Consider the following 21,830-nt stretch of genomic DNA (forward strand, 5'->3'; position numbering starts at 1 on the left):
ACACAGTCCTACGTCTCATCCCCTTAAGAACCGAATGTGATCTAATGTGTACAAATGATGAATAATCCCACTAAATTAAGTTATTTTCTGATCATCACTGAAGGAATTAATTATGGAAAGGCAGTTTTGCATGAACAATTTGTGTGCGTTTTTTTCCCTCACAGTATGTGCAACTCACTGCTAACTGGCTAAATGTGGGGGTTTTGTGCCCGCTCCATTGAGAATTCTGTGTAACTCATCCGATCTCCCTTCCTGTCAGGTTTAATCACACATCTGCATTTTTAAACTTTAATGGCAAAGGTGGGAGTAAGGGGAATACATACTGATGCCTCTTTCTCCTGCTTCCTCCTCTCTCTGATACGACCACTGTCGGTGGGAGAGGGGAGAAGGTAGAGGGGAGGGGAGGGGATGGAGAGGGTGGAGGTAGCATTGGGAACGATGTCCCCCAAATAATGAGTGGTGAGACATGAGGGATCTTGGGGGATTCTGCAGGGACATGTAGAGTTGGTGTGTGTGTGCGTGTGTGCGTGTGTGTGTATGTGTGTGTGCGTCCGTGCGTGCGTGCGTGCGTGTGTGCGTGCGTGCGTGCGTGTGTGTGTGCGTGTGTGTGTGCGTGCGTGTGTGTGTTTTGCTGGGTGAGTTAAATGGTGTGTCACTTCCACTTTGTGGGTCAGTCAGTCCATTCCATTAGACACACACACACACACACACACACATGCACACACACACATGCTTACACACATGTGCATACACACTGAGCTCCAGTGCAGTTCTTGCCTCCTTGGATGTATAATCACCACTAGGAGTTACAGGCAATATAGTGAGAATGGGTGCTTTAGTGCCTGTTAAAATATTACTGAGATGATTAATATTGAAATATGCATGTCTCTAAGCTGTCTGTTCCTTATTCTTTCTCGGTTTTCACTCTCTCAACTCTATGTTCTCTCTGCACATTTCTCTTCTTTCATTTTATCCTTTGTTATTTTTTGGTAGTCACTTGCTTTTTGCTTATAACAGCAAAAAGGCTTGGTTTGAGTTATTATGAAGTGTTTGAAAGAGCTTGCATCATAGTCCAGGAATGTGATGGCATTCTTTACATATTTACAATCAGGCTTATGATGGCTGTTTTGAATTGTTACTTTGACCTGTCCCATATATTTATTTCATACATCCACACCAAACATAAATACAGCTCCGAGTCACAGTTAGCCTTAGTAAAACACCTATTCTGTGATGACCCAGACAACTCATTAGTCACTTCTTCTAATACACTTCTTATTCCTGCAGTGCACTGATTTGTGTTTCACTCAGTTTTTTAACCTACTAATTAATGTTCCACTGTGTTGTTTGTAAACAGAGCGGAGTTCTGGTATTTAAATGACCCTCCTCCCACCAGCTTCATATGCGTATCTGGCTGTGTGTGCGAGAGATGAGGCTGCAGTAGACTGATCGCGTGGGCGGAGCGAGCCGAGGGGACTGGGGCATTGTCTGCATCATCTTATGTCTGTCTCTTTCTTTCTTACACACTGGCCAGAGAAAGCAAGTCCAGTCTTTTCGGCGCTACACAAACATTCAGTTTGCCTACGTCCTGAACAGGTGCGCCACACTATAAAATCAATGGGGACTTAGAGTTAGTTTCTATAAGATATGACATGCAACCACGTTGCTGGTGTGTTTAACAACAATTGGCTGTAGTTATTGTTACATAAAATGCCTCATGAGAACTCTCAGGACTTTTCCATGAGCTCCACAATCTAATGACATGACCAGGGCTGTGTTTATATCTGTTTAGTCGTTGTGCATGGTAAATCTGAAAGGAGTGTTGAAAAATTAGGATGGATTCATATGACATGGAGCTAACTGAAGTTTGGGTCAAAAACTATATTTACATCCCTCTCAACTAACCCTCGTAAATATACAACCTAAAACCACTTGTGTGAGTAGACATCACACCCCAGTCTCTTCCCCATTCCCCCTCTTCTTCTCACCCAGCCTGTTCCTTCACCTTTAAGATCTTCAGTTCTGAATGTTCTCTCTCCCCTCCTACACAGCAGCTCTTTGGCACTTTCATCTGTTCTTTGCAAGGTCATGATATAGTTTCTGAGCATTTGTGAGCTGGGTTTCATGACTTTCTTCCTACATTTTAGTTGAATCTTCTTCAGGTTTTTTTTTTTTGTATTCTTTAATCTCAGACTGTTTTGGACACGATTGGTCTGTATTTGTATTTATGGTGTGTTATTTGCCTGTTGATACTGGATTGTGTTTTGGTTGCACCAGAACTCTTTAAATCAGATCTGCAATTACATCCAATCTGTGAGCCCTTTTGTTACCAATTCCCTGATCCCGCTAATAATGTTTTCAGAAGACCTTGGTTATCTGGATGATTTAGGGTTGGAACTGAACTAAGCATGAATGTAAATTTCATGTTAATGACCAGTGTCACAGAGCAGTTTTTCCCAGACCTCGTCCCAGGGGACCACTACACTGAACACTTTAGTGTTTTCCCTATTCTAACACACCTGATTCAACTCCTCGTCTAATTATTGATCCTTTAATGAAGTGTCTGTGAAGGGCTTCAGTCATCTTACTAAATGTCTTATTGTATCATTATGGCACAGCAGGGAATCACAGAACAGTGGTCACTAACCTCTGTAAATGAGTTGTATAATAGCAGTAGGCTAATAGGGGACTTATGGTATAATCTGCAATCTTGAAGACATTTTGCCAGTCAATCAATGGAAGGTTATCAGTCAGAGAAGACTGGTGGAAAGAGTCCCTTATGGGTGATTCACAGCTATGGTGTCATAAAACATGTTAAGGGCACATGACAGGCATTGGAGTCTGCAGGTATGAATTGGTCTGAACGTGCCAATGTAATGATATTAGAAAAGCATTGTATATAGTGGATAAGCCATCTTGCAAAAACACCTTGCCTCCACCACCTGCCCCCACCTGGTTCAAGGACGGCTTAACACAGATGGTCTCCTTTATTTCCTTTTCACACCAATTGTGTTCTTTGTCCAAATGGTATAATGCTACATTCTTGTCCTCAGTACAGTATCCCTTTCCTTCAAATGCAAACAGGCCACTGAATGCTTATAAGAGTCAGCTCCTCTGTGCTGAGCCATATAGAGCAGTCTTCTCTCGGTACCGCACAAGTGTGTGCCCTCTTTACTGCACTGCACTGCACAGATTGTGCTGCTCTGGTTTTTATGCATAGAAAGGTGTCTGTGCTGATGTGTTGCTGCGTTTGAAGTGCACTGCACACCAACGTCTGCTGAATATCCTCTTGACTTTGCCAGTTGCTCCAGACACAGAGGGGATAACGATGTTTCGTCTGATCCGCTGTTTCCCCTCTGCCTGTCAGTCTGGTGTTGCTGCTGGACTTTGCCGCTGTTTTGTAAAAGGGCCAGTCTGGGAAGACGCAAGCTTTTTATTAAAAACAAAGAAAAGCTTCTTTGAGGTGTTTGGTCTCCTTGTCTTTGGACACTGTAGTGTCTGAGCCATTCATTCTCAGCCTGGTGGAGGGGAGTTCTAATCACCCACAGCTTGTAGTCCAGTGGGTGGTGAAAAATGCCGATCATTATGAATGGATTTCCCGCAGACTTCAATATCCAAGCTACCACCTTTTTTAAATACACTGTGCCATTTCTTGTTTCTGCGTCTGGATGAGACTGACAAAGACCTTCTAGAGTTGAGGTGACCCGCCATGCTGATGTACCAACTTTTTAGCAATGTTGTCACTGAGTTGATGCTAAAACAAGAGGCCTAAGAGGGCTCCTATTCCATGGCTTCTGTGCCGTGTGTGATAAGCTGGCTAGATGTCCAGTGTTAGGTCGGACAGTCCGGTTTTTCAACTCCATCTGGCCAATTTATCATCTGGAGTAAACTGGTAGTTGCTTTTCATTGATCAATATTATTTTAGCCGGCTCACATACAACTCAAAGCAAGTACCTTGTATCTCGTTGATTTAACAGATTGCCTTGCACCTTTTACCTACCAGCTAACCACAGAAAGTCCATATACTAAATGCTCATCTGTTATGATGTTTGCAGCAGTGTTAAAATACCAAAAAGAAAAATTACTTGAGCTCTTAGTGATCAGCACATCCTTTCCTCCTGAGTAGGAAAGATGAATTTCATGCCTTCTGTACACTGTCAGACTTGGTAGGTGCCACGTTTGGTGAAGAAAACATTAATTTATATTACAGAGTACTAGATCATACTGTGCAGCTCTCTTATCTATCTAGAGAGGTTTTAATTTTGTATTGTGGTGTCTTACCCTCATCGCTCGTATGACCTCTTTATCACACCTCCTGATCAATGGCATTATCATTCACAAGTGCTTGTGAACTGTCTCTGGGCTGGTTTCAGAATTGCGTGGGATCCCATAGAGGTGTTTCTAAGCAGTGGTCACTTTGGAAAGATTTTTTTTTAAATAAAAAAAATCAGATGGGTTAGTGAAACCACCGAACTAGTGTAGGTGTTCCAGGACTAGGACTGTGGGCTAGGACTGGCATAGAGCATAAAACTGTAACGCATTATACTGAAAAACAAGAAACACATTAGCTTTAGCGACTCAATAAAAATAAATAAATAAATAAATAAAAAATTTCTTTTTGATCTGATGATAACACACATGGAACAAGTGAAAAAGGTGAGAAAAAGGCTTGTGTGGGGATTAGAAATTGAATAAATCAGCACGTTAAATCTAATCTGAGCAGTTGGGAGCCAATTTTACCAGTTTTACATAACATTAGGATAACATTTTGCTATAACATCATGTTACTGAGTTTATTGTCCCATATCCTCAGGATTGGAATCTTGTGTTTTATGGTCTTATTAGGTTTATACCATAAAACATGTTTATCTTGTCAGATATGAACCTGCTCTTTGCTTTTTGTGTTTTGTAGTGCAAACACCCCAGAGGCACTGAAACCATAGGTGTGTACCTACTGAGCTGAGCTGAAAGCTGAACTTTCAGTCATGACCATCAGCTACATGGCTATAATCTTCCGAGGTAGACTTCCGTCTACGTCAGGGTGTGGATATGCATGCATATGTGTCCATATTGGAATGCATCTGTGTATGTGTAGGTAACTGGATCCAGGAAGAGAAAGACAGGAGGAGGGAGAGAGAGAGAGAGAGAGAGAGAGAGAGAGAGAGAGAGAGAGAGAGAGAGAGAAGGAAAGATGGGGGGGGGGTGCTGTTTCATTAGACTCTGATTATGGTGCCTGATGCAGAGTGACAGTGTGCAGATTGAGTTGCACAGCCTCTCTAATTCTCACTATTAATAAGCATCGTTGCACGCTACCGTCCCGGACCGCATTTATTAATCACAATTTGTCATCTGTCTTGCATTCCGCCCTCGCTCCCCTGCCCCCTCGCCGGTCACTCATCCCCCTGCTTCCGTCCTCTCAATCTGAGAGATATGGTCAGGCATACTGAGAGCCGCCAGGCTGCATGCGCCTCCTCTTTAAGTCCACACTAATTTTCCGTGAGGGTTTGGAGATTAAACAAAAGCTTTTTGCTGAAATGGAATGGCATGTTTTATTCGTTTGTGTCAGCATTCCCACTAAGAGCTTTTACATAGCAAATAAAGAAAATAAACAAAAGACTCATGTTAGTAATTTGGGAAATTTAATACGCAGCAGTTTCTCATTCATTTGGCCTTTTTATTTGACATGGAAATAACCATATTCTTATTGAGAAGATATAAGAACATGGAATACATATACTCCATGACTATGCTAAAGTATTAATTTTAAATAATCGTATCTTACTTAGTAAACAGCTCTCGCAGAGAATTTTCTCCACTAATAGAAAATAGATTTATTGTGCTATTGATCTGATGCCTTGTTACTTTGGTGAGTTAATAAACCACAAGAAAAAGCACCAGTAATTAAACACCCACTACTACTGCACTACCATGTTGAAAATAATCTCCTACCCTGATGATAAACAGCCTGCAGTCTCCCTCTGGTCAGAAACCGATCAGTAATGGCCCAGGAAGAGTGACGCTCACAGACCGCAAGGGTAACAGATGGGCTATGGCCTGTAACCCCACACCTCTAAATTCACCTCTAACGTAGACGTGTCTGGTCAGGTGTAGGCATAAGGAAAGCTTTTGGACAGTACAAGTTATCTCTAAACTTCCAAGCATAGGTAAACCCTCTGAACAACAAATATGTGTTATTACACCTCATAATCTCATTCTGGGTTAATTTAATTAAGATTTTTCCAAAGTAGGTAAAAGATGGGCAATTGGGATATGCTGATGAATGTCACATCTGGCACTGTTATGTAATGACATAACCTATTTGTTGTGTTAGTTTCAAATTGTTTTAGAAGCAGCTTTGAAATGCTACACAAATATAAACATGAACAGTCTTTCTTGCATTCCCAATAACCTGAATATTTCCTTTGCTATCTCAAAGGGCTAGCTAATTGGAATTGATCTCATTAAAATGAGAATCTAGATTCCTGGAGTCATCTCAGAGGTAATTAAACCATACGTCGCCAGAAATCTGTGGGATCTTTTGCATAAATTCTTTCCTAAAAGAGTAATACATTATCATCTTTCACACAGGGTGAATTCCTATTTATACAAGTCCATATCTTGCTTGAGTGCACAAATACCAAAGTGCATTGAAATAATTTACACTGGCAGCTTTTTCACATAAAAAAAAATAAAATAAAATAAAAATCTTTCATATGTAAATATAAGCCTGTGTACACGGGCAAGCATAATATACACTTAGCAATGTTACATTGGGAATATCAATAAAACAGTATAATGTCATTAGCATATTTATCTGAACTGCTCATTACGGTATGTTCCATGTCCCGGGTCTGAGAAAACCACGCACGGCGCCGTAGTCCAGGAGCTGCCGTCGCTGGCGGGCTCAGACGGCCGTGCTGTCGTCCCCGCGCTGCGGCGAGGCCCTGCCCTGTTTCACTTAAGCCACACTGCTGTTTGGGGGAAAACCGAGTCCATTTTCATGTGCAAATGTCAGTCAGTCAGCTCCAAGCAATCACGGCCGCAGCTCCTCCAGAGGGCCCCCACACAAGACACCGGCTGAATAATTTAGCAGCCCGGTGTCACCGGGCACCAGGGTCGCAACCTTCTAAAGCGATGACAGAAAGCGCTCTCCAGCCCCGTCCAACCCGCTCCCATTACCACTTATTTACTGTGTCTGATTCCAAGAAGGCGGAGCAGCATCCCTCGCAGGGGATGGAAATCGGCCTCGCAGTCCAAACCAAGCAGTGTCGTGTCGCGCGAGAGAACGGCACAACCACGTTTGCTCACAGTTGCCCATCGGAGAATCGCACGTTCGCGCGAGCGCTGAATCGAGGTACAGTGGCGGAATGAGGGCTTACAGTGCAGCCACAGCGAGGAAATGAAAGGATGAAAGAGGAGAAGATTACAGGAGAAGTGAGAATTATGGATAATAGTTAAATAGTTTACATATTTTAAAAATATTAGAGGACATTTACATCTACAAAGTATAAAACATCTCCAAGGTATAAATACATGTATTAAACCATGAACATGAAGGTGCCAGAGAAAGAGAACGGGAAAGATTGATTTCTCAGGTGTTACAGACACTTTCTACCTTTCTATCCGTCACAGCAGGGCACAGTGTTGTCTTTAAAGAGCGCTCATCTTTCTTCCAAACTTCAGTTGTGACAGGAACATGACAAGGGTGTGTGCTCTGCAGGAGATGCGGCAAGGGACATACACACACACACACGCACGCACGCACGCACGCACGCACACACACACGCACGGACGCACACACGGACGCACACACACACGTGCACACAAATATTTACATTGAGCTATATTTTTTCTCAATATAAATGCCCTCAGAGGCTCTGATGAAGTGTTTAACTGTATCAAAATGCTCACATGCTTCGTTAACTAGTAAAAAAAAATTTATTCATTCCATAGTGTTTAACAGTAAGAACTGATCAGTTGTCCATCCTACATTACTCCTGCTTTATCTGTTTACTTCACTGCTACTGCCTCATTGTGAATCAGCATTCTGGTTGTAGCAGCAATTAAATTCCTCTCCTAAATTCATTCCATTTCCATCTTGACTCTCTGCATTTGTTTGTTTTTTGTTTGATTGTTTGTTTTATTTTTTTGTTTTTTGTGTATCCTGTTCCAATAATTATCCTGCACTTTCAAATATGTAATCCATTAATGTCTTGCTCTGTTAATCTGAGCATTAAATGAAAACATCCAAAACACAAAGTATGGTTTGTTAGTGATGCCCTTGGATGTTTCCATGGAAACATCAATACTCTGTGCCCTTGTTAGGACTCTTCCTTGCACATGCTGGACTGCAGTGTTGTAGAGTAAACAACCAATTCAACCCATTTCTGTACCTCTTTTTAAATATTAGCACAACTCCATTCCCTCAAAACTGCTACTACCTTACCATTCATTTCAGCCCACTCACATAACCTCAGTGTTTGCACTGTGGCCCTGCACTGCATATTTTTCTTAGTCCTATGGTTAGAGTCAGGGTTAGGGTTAGAGTTAGGGTTAGAGTTAGGGCTGGGTTAGAGTTAGGGTTGGGCTTAGAGTTAGGGTTAGAGTTAGGGTTAGGGTTAGGGTTAGAGTTGGGGTTAGGGTTAGAGTTATGGCTGGGTTAGGGTTAGGGTTAGGGTTAGGCTTAGAGTTAGGGTTAGGGCTAGGGTTAGGGTTAGAGTTAGGGTTAGAGTTAGAGTTAGAGTTAGAGTTAGAGTTAGGGTTAGGGCTAGGGTTAGGGTTAGAGTTAGAGTTAGGGTTAGAGTTAGAGTTAGGGTTAGAGTTAGAGTTAGAGTTAGGGTTAGGGTTAGAGTTAGAGTTAGGGTTAGAGTTAGGGTTAGAGTTAGAGTTAGAGTTAAGGTTAGGGTTAGAGTTAGAGTTAGAGTTAGAGTTAGAGTTAGAGTTAGAGTTAGAGTTAAGGTTAGAGTTAGAGTTAGAGTTAGGGCAAGTTGATGTACCATAAACTACAGAGAAGCACAAGCATAAACACAGAGCACATTCAAAACCATTTAGTTATTTACATTTCTTCTGTAACATTTACTTTGAAGGTTTTGCACAAAATGTTTATATATATACATATATATACACACACATTTATTTTGTATTTTTTAAATTAATTTCCTTTTTCATGTTACCATATGGTATTTGCAAAAATGATCACTCATTATTTTAAGATATCTTCTAATGCTCAAACCTGAGTATATTAATATAACTTTATCTGGGCTGTGTTGAGTAATTTACCCATTTCCAAACCAACAACGTTCTGACCACTTCTCATTGGTATATGAGAAAAGAGCAAGCAATGAAAGGTAAGGAAAATGAAAAAATGTGTGTCAATTTTTAATTTTGAGAGTTTCGATGAATTATAGCCGCTTGCTGTCAAGGATTTAAGGATAGATAGTGGCAGTCGGGAATTGCACCTTCTGCATCCGTCTCCATCTGTCTTCCCCGGTGTCCCCTCACACCTCCCGGCCCCTGGCCCTCTTATGAAGTAGCGTAATGTAGTAGGTGGGGTGCTGGAATATACCAATGCCCTGCACTGCCAATGCCATGTGGGAAACTTATGTGCCCAGTTTCCTTTACAAGTTTTCAAATCTTTTATCAGTTTTCAAAAACACAACATGCCAAACAAATGAACACAAAGACTGATCGACTGCTGCACAAGAACAAGCCTGTCATTTGTTGAAAAAATGTTCAAACCCCAACGCATTAATTGATTTAGTTGATTTTTATTCATTCGTTGCCGCTAGATAAATAACTTTGTTCTGAACTAATTAACATCCTTTCTTGCATAATATTCCTAATGCAGCCATGTGGCATCAGAAAGGCACTCGGTTTTGTATAAGTGATGTTTGAATTATTCATTGGAAGCCGTCTGTATGAGCGCATTCTAGAGACACTCGCGCTAGGCCTTGGGCCATGAATAATTGATCATATCTGATTAAAGTTTGCTGTTGATTAGTGCAGACTCCAGAGTTGATAAAAAAAGATACACCTGTGTTTGCTGTGTTCTTGATATAGTGCTGCCTTTACCGCCCTTCACGTCACATCTGGGGAAGAGACAGAGCGTTTGTGTAAACCTAATCTTTTTTTAAGCCGCCATTTTCATCAATATTCAAGAATGACCCTTCAAAGCAATGACAATTGCCTTTATGGTGAAATCAGCCAGTTGGCTATTGTGAATAACTTCTCAGTTAATAAATAAATGTTGCTTTGGACATGCTAAAAAAGCCAAAACATAAGAATAAATTTTATTGACAGTTTATTGATTTACATTTTTAAAGCTTGTTTATCCTTTTTTAAATTGTAAAAGCGTCCTGGTGGACACATAGGCAGCCCAGCTGACAGAAATGAAGGCTTCGTTCTGTGATAACCTCATAGACGCTAACTAACAGATTTCATGTTCATGTGTTGCACAGTACCCAGTTATGCCTGTTGTTGATTCATGAACTGTTAGCATTCGATTACTTCATTGTGCATTAAATATGTCCCAACCTTTATTTTGATGATGTTCCATGTTGTTGTTTATTTATTAGCTAATTATATCCCAGAAACAAGGGAAACATGAAATGTGCCAGTTAGCCTTATAAAAAAGAAAATTATGGACAAATGAAATTGCTCATAAATCGGCAGGCAAGATTCTGCGTTGTCAGGATTAGGGTTCATATGCTCAGTCCTAATTTATGTGTGAGGAAACATATCAATCATTGACCCAAATCCCAGCTTCAGTGCATTGACCTCTCGCTGACAAGCCTCTCTCAGATTAGTGTCCAGGCTAGAGCCTAACACCCACAGTCAGAGTGAGTGATACCTTCACTAATTTTCGGTTAGCCACACCACAAGCTACACTGAATCCCTTAAGAGGCCCCTGTTCCCGCTGGTGTTCAGCCATCTCCCGTGTCTGCTATTGCCGCGAGATCGCCCCTATCTGCTTGTAACCTTCAAAGTTCCGCTTAAGATGACACTTTGATCTGTCTTCCAGAGCTCAGGGCTGAGATGTATGGTAGAGAGCAGGCCAAGGAGGGCGGGAGGGAGCCAGGCCGCCAGGGAGAGTGACAGTGACAGGTGATGACAGTGGCCACATACGATGACCTTTGAAGTGATCACAGAAGCATGACGGCAAGGCTCAGGGTGACGGAGTGAGGATGGGGGTTGGGGCTTCTCTGGGGCGAGCAGTTTGGGGACAAAATTCTTTTGTACGGGAGGTGTTTGTGAAGAGGCATGGCGGGTTTCTTACTGTTTGTGGTATGAAACAAAATGGGACGTGACAAATTAGTGAGAAAGTGAGAAAAGGTTAGAGTAAGCATTAAGTGAGAACGCACAAATCACACAGTCATTCTCTCTCTCACACGCGCACACGCGCACACACACACACACACACACTGATGTTTTCTATTTTTCACCTGCATGGCGGGCGTGCTGCATAGGAATCAGATGCGTGCATCACTGGGCTGTGAAGGCACGAGCGCGAGAGGCTCTGGGTCACAGGTGAGTGGCGCGGGCGCGGAGAGACGGAGCAGGGGAGACAGCACGCGAGCGGGGCTCGTCCGGATGAAGTCCCCGCTGAGGTTTTAAGTCGCTGCGCTTCCTGTCACTTCTGACAGCCTCGAGCAAACAGCCCCGGCCCGAAGCTCTCTTCCCCGGGCCCGGGCCTCACCGGCCAGCCGCCCGCTCGCCTGGGTGCGCCACTTTGGAGGCTTCTGTGGAGGATGGAAGGAATACTAAGAGAGGCAGCATAGATTTTCTGCTGGGGGGAAGGCAGGGCATCAAACTCTCCTCCTCTCTCCCAGCCGCTCGTTTTCTCTCCTTTCTCCTCTGCCGTGCTCTGGAGGGAGCCTCTGTTAGTCAGCCAACCAGTGGAGCGTCTCCTCCTAACCCTCCCTCACACAAAAACACACCCGAGCGCACACACACATGCTCCCTTCCTCTCTCGCACTAACACACGTGCTCTTATGTGCTATGGCACTTTTTTCCACGTCTCCTCTTTTGCGCTGTCTGCTTTCGCTCCTGTTACGGTTCCGTGAAGTAACGGCCTCTTGAGTAAGTCCGTAGCAGAGAAAGAGGGAGGATTCTGGGAAACCGGATGGAGACTAAAAGCTCTTTGGTGGCTAGAGCTTGCAGAACTTGTAGGTGTGCAAGAGATGTTCCTAATAAGAACAAAACAAAGTATGTTCACAATGGAACAAAAAGAGAAGCTAGAACATCTCTAGATTTGATTTTAGCAACTGAAAAAAATGTAGACAAAAAATAATTGTTAAAAGCATGTGTAATCTGCAATCAGTGCTAGCAGTGGTTTACTGCACTTATAGTTCACCACGATGAGTAGGTGAACAACACAAGTGAGCATCACTCAACACTGAGGCTTGATCCAGTGCCTGCCTGACAGATAAAACAGGTGCACAGCAAGCAATTGTGCTTTCACACGTTGGCACAACGTTTCAGATGCATGAGAAGCAGCAGTGCTGCGTTACTTCCTTTTCCCAACCGCGTCGTGTCTCATCCACGTGTGGAACCTGGGACACTTCCAGAACCTTCCGCCGAGGACCTTCCACCTTGCACACACCCGATACAGTATTGCAGGATGTTTGCGCTCATACACACGTGCAAGTGCACTACCGCCTCGGTGCAAATCACCATTGCCCGAGGCACAGGGGGATGTTCTCTGGTGCAGAATAAGAAGTCTGCACTGGTCACTGTCAGAGATACAGTATCAGTGCTGAAATGTGCAGAGGTGTTCATAAACCTCAGGGCATGTTGATATTCTGTGTGCGAAGAAATACACTCATGCACAAACAGGCAGGCTACCGTGCAGCAACCAATTTGTCGGCCGGGTCTCACAGCGGGGAGCCGTGCCGGGAGAAGGCGGTGAGCAGAGCCTGACTCGTCACCTCTTCGCACCAGAAATTGATCAGGATCCCACTCCCCGTCCTAATCGGTCAACACATGTGGTGCGGGCCCTTGGCCACCACAAACAGGGAGGAAAGACAGAGCTTGGGGGGGGGGGGGGGGGATGAAGGGATGGGGGAGAAGCTGAGGATGTTATAGCATGTGCCTGGGGCTTCAGCTACTGTCAGAGAAAAGTGTGTGTGTGTGGGGGGTGCAGTACAACAGCAGATTTGAGTACAAGCCCTTCAAATGCAACTGGCCTGCATTTTTAAACACAGTCAGGAAAGTAGCCCTGTCAGGCCCGATATTTAACATATCCACCGTCTCATGGAATTCCCCTGCCTCGAGTGTCATATGTTCCTTGGCATCCCTTGGCTACGCGTGGAGAGGCAGCCAGAGGAGATGTATCTGAATCATTATTGATTGAGCTGTGTGGCGTAGAGTTTGGCTGGTGTAAAACCTTACAACATGGTTGACCTCCAGCACTTGGGTCAAGTAAGACGGCACTGTGGCATATCCAGTCTTGACAGAATCCCAATCGCATCTATGAATCATGTCTAATGTCTGCGTTTCATTCATTCTGCTCAGGTCTCTGCGTTGCAGAACCTTCCTTTATATCACCTTGTTCTCGTCGAACAGGAATATAGACATTTGTACTCTGGAATGGAAGTATTGGTAAAATGTGGAGGAGCAGTGACCATAGTGAGCTCACGTTTGCCTCGGGATTTGAATTTCCAAGGATTACGTTTAGACAGAAAGTAGAAAATTCATTTTTAATTTCAAAATACTGAAATCCAGCTTGTAACAGCTTGATTCTTAACAATTATTACACTGGTTAGAGCCAAATGAAGCATTCAGACAATGGCATATTGTGTTTACTCACACATTTACTTAGTATGCAAGTGCACATTCACTATGCGTGCACTATGTCTGTTTTGATACACTGGTGTTCACACATGTCCAGTTCACCACAACAGTGGAGGAGAGGGTGAGAGGAATCAGAGTATGGAAGGAAAGCATTTATGTGTGTGTTTGCGAGGAAAGACAGTGAGTGCATGGGCATTCAACTGTTTGTATGGAGCACATTCCATCACGTTTGGAAAGAGCTCTTCTGCTTTGAAATTCAAAGTGTCTGTCATGGAAATATTTCTTTGATGGATAAGAAACAGATAAATGTTTTAATAATCTGGTTCTTTTCCATATATTTCTTTCTTACTATACAATGCAGCTTTTTGTCAATTTTGGCCCGTTTTCCCTTCTAAATGTCACTATTTAAGTTTTTTTTTAATGACATCAACAATCTCTACTAACATAATACAATTTAGTTTTAGTAAACATTTTCCTAACCCTGTTACCCACCTGTTGACTTGCTGGTGAACTCATGATAACTCCCTGTTGAAAATCCAGCAAACCCAAGGAGGTCAAGATCTCCAGTCCATGCTTTTATTTTAAAAAGAGTTTCGTCTTTTCCTCCGGCAATTTCGCTGCCTCTTTATGCATTTTTTTTGTGTGTGTGTGTGTTTGTATTGTTTCCAAACATCTCTCCCCAGACGTCCTACCTTGGGGCCTGCATGTGATCTGCATGTGATCTGCATGTTATTTCAGGCTATTTGTTTACCTCTCTCCGAGCTCGTGGGGTATGAGCGCTTACACGGTGTAAAGAAGACCTCTGTGATTGGTCGAGACCAATCAAGGACCACTGACATCTGGCCATCATGCAGTGCCCAATGGGACATAGCGATGACAGTAATGGGTACAAAGATTGCCCAGTGGAACCAGCTTCCAGCTTACGTCGAGAACAAAGCGGAAGCAGAGAAGCTTCTCTGTGATAGTGGGTGATCTGAATAAACACGCTACAGTTTCCTGGTTTCCCTTTTCACTTCTCGTGTACTTCTCCGTCATTGTGACGGGGGTGGGGGGGAAGGCGGTTGGCAGGAAGACTTCCGGGAGGCCCGACCTTGTTCAGATGAACCTGCTCCTTGCAGGGATCACCTGCATGCACTCAGCTCTAGGCAGTGAATGCCTCCTGTCACCACAAGATCCCAGGCTGCAGGACCGGAATGGAAAACATGTTCGGGAGGAGGAGAAAACAACCCCACGCGGCCTCTCGGTGTCCATCAGGTGTCACGGAGGCCGCTCCAGCCGTTCCAGGTCTGTCCGACTGAATCTCCTGTTGCAGCGTCTGCTGCTGGCATCCTGTCCCTCGGGGTTGGAGCCACTATTCTCAGACTCAGACACACCTCTCCGGATCTGTGCTCATGTGTGGGTGACTGACAGCTGTCCACAGCAGACACATCTGCAGGGTCAAACACAGGCAAACATGCTTCACCTTCTGTCCACACATTCTGGTGGAATATTCTTTCCTCTTGTCTGTTGTGTTTCTCATTTGAATTGACTTTTAGAATTGCACGTTATCCTAGTATTAACATAAACAACCCATAACTAACAGAGGTATAGTTTTAGAGTGCCAAATAGTATAAAAGGGGTATATGAATCTCTGTCAAATGTGAATTAATCATTACAGCAAAGCCTTTATTTGAATATGCAAAGTATGTTCATAACACTAGAGATTCTTCTTAACTAAAAATAAGAATTCATGTTACTATATATATATATATATTGAAATGTTGAAATCAATATAGTCATCTGTCATTCTGTTTCACTACACACTGGACTGGCACCTCACCTTTCCAGTTGGCCAGCCATGCCACCTTCTATTTTAATCCATGATGGTGTTAGTTTATAAACCTGTCTCAAACGTTATTCTATTGCTGACATGAAAATGGACACATTTGATATCTTTGGCCTGCTTGATTGCCATGGGAACCAGCAAATGCAGAGTGGCCCTAAACAACCAGTGGCTGATGAAGACAAATGTGCAAACCCGGCTTGGCAGAATTGCTTTTTCTGGGTGCGTGATCGGCTACGCTCTAGAAGGCGGAACCAGGAGTTGGTGATTTATGGTTTGGCGCTGTCCCTGGACCACCACTGTCGGCTGCCTCGCCATGCCTTAATTACCTCAAGTGTATTTATTAGAATTGTAGAACTACCCATAATGCATCATCGTTGCTGAAGGGAGCAGGGCAGGAAATGTAGTCTAAGCAGTCGCCATGTTTTGTTTTGTTGTTTTTATCAGGCAAACGCAAAGATTCTGAAAAGCCTAACATGAAGCATGATGGAGACTGGTGGTCAGGAAATTTGCCAGAAGGTGACCAGAACAAACCACAGATGAAAAGTGCGATGAATTTGAACAAAATGCTGGTTCTCTTGGATAGGTATCAACAAACAGTCATATACAGAACTATATCATAATGATTTTATGGTTATGTGACAAAATATGACAGGATGTCACGATGGGTAAGCCATTCAGATCCACTAACTGCACATCATATCTTAATAGGTATTCTACAGCTTGACACACAGAGACAGAGAAAAAAATCTATAGTTCGATTACTAACTATAGTGCTTAGGACAAAATAATTGCGTTAACCAATCAGCATACCTCTTCATTTCTCATTATTTAAGTTGCTTTGAACATTTGTCAATGGGCTACCTATAGATTGTAGGTCCTATGTATTCTAATCATGAAATATTCTGGTGTCAATTGATACACAGGACCGATTAACATTTAGGGTTCACATGGATTGATTTCTGCGTGTCAGGTAAATGCAAATGGTCTGCAAAGAGATGTCCTAAGACAAACAGTCCAACTGCTGCCCTCTGTTGGTCATTCTATAGTATCGCATCAAAAACCAGCCCTCCACAGTTATGCGCAAAGGAAGGCATAAAAATGCAGCAACCCTCTGCGCAACTAAGAATAGTCTGGGATTATGTGGAATACCTGAAGGCCACAAAATTATGCACAGGGTGTGTTTCGAAATGGGGACATGAATCATTGACTGCCAGCTGTGTAGTGTGGCTTTACGAATGATTCAACTTCAGTCTCTTCTAATTTTGGTTATGGCATACATATATCCTTATGCCAGCACTACTGTACTGTATTACCATTAAGCATCAGTAATGATATAGATTATTCATATACAAACAGTACATAGACATATTGACTACATTTGTAGTAAAATACACACATGATTTAGGGCAGTTAAGATCTTTTGAAGCTAGTAGTGGAATCCTTCATCTTTTCTTCTGCTCCATCATCCAAAGCATTTTGCTTTCTGGCCTGGATATTTCAGCTCCTGGGCGTTTGCTCCAAAGTGGTGGGCAAATCCAGGGACCACTCAAAGCTGTACAAACACTGCCCTCAGATTGGCTGAGAAAATTGCCTAGGACTCTTCTCATTACATGAGGTGCTCCAGTTACAGCCCTCAGGAAAGCTTTCTGGGTTTCCTAACTAGGAGGGATAAGTGTAAGATCTCCTTTATTCTTTATTCCGTAAAATGAATGAGTGAAGAAAGAGAAAACGGTGATGGTTATGTATATAACGATATGATTATGGGATATGCGTGCATGTTTCTGTGTTTAGTGTTGCGTATTGGTTGTTTATGTATTGATGATTGTTTGAGCTTGATCATGCAAAAAAAATCTCCATGAAAATGAACAATAAAGTATATTTCTCACGTTATCCTGAAACCCGTGCCAGCACTACTATACTGTATTACTACTAAGCATTATAAATTATATTATACACCACATAGATACCTGATGCTCATGCTAAAGACCTTTCCAAAATTCAGCAACTGATAGGGTTAATAACAAAATAGTTCCTCCACTACAAAATAAAGGTCTACAAAGCCTCTGTCATAGATGCTTCATACCAACATTTAATACAAAGGAACACTCGGGCATTCTCACTGCCAGTCAGGGCCCACTAAGCGTCCGGCGGTGTATTAATACTCCCCGAGGCTGACAGCCGAACACTCCTGCACAGGCTCAGGATATGCCATTTTTGTCAAGATGCTTAACTCCCTCCAGTTGGCCTTAATTATGAGCCAGAGGTCATTGATGTTGTTAGCGTGTGGTTGACACTAATTGGCCTAAGGGTGGAAAGAACTCTGAATGTGAGACGGAGAGAGGGAGAGAGAGAGAGAGAGAGGGAGGAGGGGTCAGAATACGAGGACAGAAATAACAATGGAGAAAGAAATGAGTGCTGGTAATATGTGACTGGACAGGTGCATGAGAAACAAAAGAAATAGGACTGTGTATATACACCCACTAGAGCTCATTAAAGATCCAAGCAGGCCACCTCTCCACTGAAGGTGCCTTATTGATCTGTGTGGGTTATTTAAGTTAGGGCGAGTGGTTCAACTATCTGAAGAGTATGGAAGCAGATTTTCCTTGGAATGGACGTATCGATCTTGTCAAGAAAATGCTGTTACATAAATGGTGCCACTAGAAAAGGAAGGAAAAGGGATGTGTCCCACTCCAGAACTGTTCAGTGTCTGTATGATGTTATATCTGTGACAAGCAAAATCACAATGCCTAATATTTTCTGATCAAATTTTACCCGTCTGCTTTTGTAACCCTAAATAACCTTCCTCGCATCTTAAAAAAACTGTAGACAAAAAAAAAAGAAAGAAAAAAACTGTAGACGTTATTCTGCGTCTTTAACATAAGAATCGTGTATTTCAGTCAGATGTAGCCAAGTGAAAAATGCCCCTTTTGATCAACCAAGTCCTGATCTTAAACTTCTGCCTTGTTCCAAGACTGCCGTGATGCAGGGTTAACTTAGGGCAAAGGGGAAATGAGAAACCCTTACCATCTGGGTCGCACCTGACAGTTGGAACAGCCAGCCGAAAGGCCAAAAGCTCCTGTGTTAATTTTGGTATTAGATACATTACTCCCCTTGCCTCGTTCCCTGCCCTGTCCTCGCGCCACGTCAGTGAGGAGGCTGGAGACAGAGATGGGCTCGACTAGACTCAGCAGGCAACTCTGACCAAGGGATCTCTCTGCAATGGCAGGTGGGTGTATGTGTGTGTGTGTGTGTTTGACCTGCTGTCTAACATATAAACAAAAGGCACACTGACAGGCTGCCAGCAGCACTAGCATCATGAGCTCAATATAAATCCTAAATGAGACACAATTATGTCAATACTTTAATTGCAAATATTGCAGCCCACAACTTCAGATTTTAAAAACAAAATGGAGTATATAATTTTTATTTTTGATTTTGTATTAAACTGATCCAAATGCTACGACTCTGATCATTGACTCGTGAAGCAAGAGTACAAATGTGCCAAAGATCAACATACATAAATATTTATAGCCTTATACCAAATAAAAAGGTCCCATTTTAAACATTGACAACAAAGAACCACTTCAACATATTATCACATGATGACCCTCGGACACCTCAAGGGGAAAGTACTCCGGAGTCCTTGTCACAGTGGGATCACAACCCGTTTCCTGTGCCTGATAACGGCAACATAGGCAAGAGCCATCTGGCCTACATCAAAAACAAGTGAAAGCTGAATGACAAAAAGTGCGAAGGCGTAACGTCTGTATTTTCCAGAAGATGCTGCTTCTGGCACACAAATGGCGAGGTTTACTAACAAAGGCCCTCCTCCCCCCCCCCCCCCTTAAGGCTTTAATGCTGGACATTAAGAAGTAATATCACCATGCAGCTAATTAAAATGCTATTGGCTTCTCTGGGGTTATTAAACAAGGCTGCATTTGGCACGCTCTGCATGCAAAATCACATTTTATTACATAAAAAACAGCAACAGTACAGCAATACACAATAATACAAAACGTATAAATCTTGGCCCAACTGCTAAGATATATAAAATTGTTTACTTCTGTTATACTCAATATGATACACGTATGATGAGAACAACAAAACAAACCAAGTTCTAATTATGTGGTCATAATTATAATAATATTATTATTATAATTATAAATTTATATGATTTCCTTTTTTGCAGATTGTAAATTGACCACAGACATTTCTGTTGCTTGGCAACCCAATCTTTCCTTATCCCATGAAGGAGAAGAGGCTTCACAGTGACTTCCTCTTTAGACCAAATACAGCAATAAGCAGAATTATCTCATAGAGTGCAGGCATTACACTAAGACAAAGAAACAGACAGATAAACACCAGGACATGAAAGGGACCAAGGGACACGGCATGAGAATATATTTTAATGCCTTTTGAGAAACATTCATAACTATTGTAAACTAATCCATCCATTCATAACTATATTATGATGGCAATCAGAGCCACATCAAAAAGACTCACCTGCAGAAGCCAAAGATCCACCAGTAGATGCTGCAGGTCCACTGCTCAAACAGAAAGAAGAGCAGAGCTACTGAGCCACTCACATGGCATGCTGTGGCTGCAGGGAAGCAGTCAGGAAAGGTGCCTTGCCCCACCACATATCCTACAATTACCCAACTAGACTCTTACCAGAACTGCTTACCATTTAATGATCACAAAATTTCATTACTGCCGATTTCCATGCAGTAATCTAAAACGCATCTGATATATTATTTGACAGGTACCATCAAGGTTTAATATTAAGTCAATTATCAGGTCTTCACTTAGAATCAATCTAACTATAGCATGTTAGTATAAATCCACCCTGCTCATTTTTTCCTGATTGAGTTAAATAACATTACAGGTAAGGATACATAAAAGGCCTTGGTTGTTGTTAAACATGGATGCTCCGGAGAAAAATCCAGCAAGTTCTACTGCAAACATCCCTAGAGTTACAGATAATGCCACCACCAGCCTGCACACAAGACACCACGGGCAGTAGATGGATAGGGAACAGTCCTGTACACGTTTATTGTGCGTCTTTGACAATCTTACCGTGTGTCCTCGGTGCGGTATTCTTCAATACTGTAATCCAGCGGCAAACACGCTCGAACACTGTTCTCCTAGGAAAAAGAAACATAAACGTTGTCGGGCAGTTTGGGAAAGGGCGAACAGAGCAATGATTACTCGTTTTAAAGCAGGTAACCAAGTCATTTGGAGTCTCACCCGTGAGCAGAATATGGAGAGGACTGTGACCAGGTGCGCGATAAGAGCGAGGAAACGGGCCGCTACGAGGCTGCTCATTGTCAACTTTGAACGAGAAGGCACCAAAACGAGTTAGTTTAGTTGGTAACTTAGCTAGTTAGGTAGGCAGTTCTCTAGATACTCAGCTAAAGTTAAATCAGTTATTATAAAATGGTAACGAACCACACAGACAAAAGAATGGCGTTAGCAACGTTAGCTTAGCCATTCCCCATGACATGACTTTAGCTGACGGAGAGAGACTGACGTTACGTTGTTATATATTATATATATATATATTAGCGTTACGTTATACGTTAGCAATCTAGCTAATCTGTCTAGAAAACGCTAGCCAGTATTTCGAACAATAGCAGTAGCTGCGCGAACCTTTTTCCTTCAGCACCCCTTCCGGACCATACCGGATCTATACCAGACCAAATAATGACACTTTAATCAAATCAGCGGCATGATTGTTAAGAAGCCATCGCTAGGTTAGCTCTATACCGGCTATCTTTAGCTAACGTTGTGTGACAGAACCGTAAACTGCTGCATGGGCAGCCGTCGCTTGTACTCGTTGCTATGGGCAACGCACAGAGATGCCCTCAAACGGTGGCATTAGTGCGCCCCCAGTGGCCGAGGAAGGAACTGTGTGATACAGCAAGCATTTATCTCCCATACACTCACACACCCATACACTCTCACACACTCATACACTCTCAGAGCCAAATTTTAGCGTAAGATTGTGATACTCCTTCTACCATTTGACGTCGATCTTTCTGTTACTTTTGGGAAACCCGGTGCTTTATTGGCTCAGCAAAAATCTAAATGTTTTCTCTTTCTAAATTAAATCTCAGCTTTTATTTTTGTAAAGAAATATTTATCTTTAAATGATTAAAAATGTACATGTGCGGGTGTTTAAATTAATTAAATCAATAATTAAATTTTAACGATA

General features: G+C 42.6%; 1 protein-coding gene across 2 annotated transcripts; it reads right to left on the reverse strand.

The window, feature by feature from the left end:
- Positions 1-19,004: 19,004 nt before the first annotated feature.
- Positions 19,005-21,449, reverse strand: tmem107l (transmembrane protein 107 like). Of its 2 annotated transcripts, none has more exons than XM_027030363.2 (6): positions 21,266-21,449; positions 20,864-20,947; positions 20,693-20,760; positions 20,512-20,612; positions 20,120-20,216; positions 19,005-19,327 (listed from the first exon to the last, which is right to left on the reverse strand). In XM_027030363.2, exons 2-6 carry the CDS (start codon positions 20,939-20,941, stop codon positions 19,201-19,203), a joined length of 471 nt encoding a protein of 156 aa, XP_026886164.2. In that variant the 5' UTR covers positions 20,942-20,947; positions 21,266-21,449; the 3' UTR covers positions 19,005-19,200. The 2 variants fall into 2 exon arrangements, with proteins under 2 accessions (XP_026886164.2, XP_026886165.2); XM_027030364.2 differs by lacking the exon at positions 19,005-19,327 and adding an exon at positions 19,564-19,949.
- Between the last annotated feature and the right edge of the window lie 381 nt (positions 21,450-21,830).

The sequence above is a fragment of the Electrophorus electricus genome, chromosome 24 (genome assembly GCF_013358815.1).
Source record: "Electrophorus electricus isolate fEleEle1 chromosome 24, fEleEle1.pri, whole genome shotgun sequence".
In the NCBI taxonomy this organism is placed as follows: Eukaryota; Metazoa; Chordata; class Actinopteri; order Gymnotiformes; family Gymnotidae; genus Electrophorus; species Electrophorus electricus.

Bases quoted from the DNA above. Each gene is read 5' to 3' on its own strand.
- tmem107l (XM_027030363.2), bottom strand. From the start codon at position 20,941: ATGAGCAGCCTCGTAGCGGCCCGTTTCCTCGCTCTTATCGCGCACCTG. The intron at 20,761-20,863 runs GTGAGACTCCAA...TCTTTTTCCTAG, and splicing joins TCTCCATATTCTGCTCACGG to GAGAACAGTGTTCGAGCGTG. The intron at 20,217-20,511 runs GTATCCTTACCT...GCTTCCCTGCAG, and splicing joins CAACAACCAAGGCCTTTTAT to CCACAGCATGCCATGTGAGT.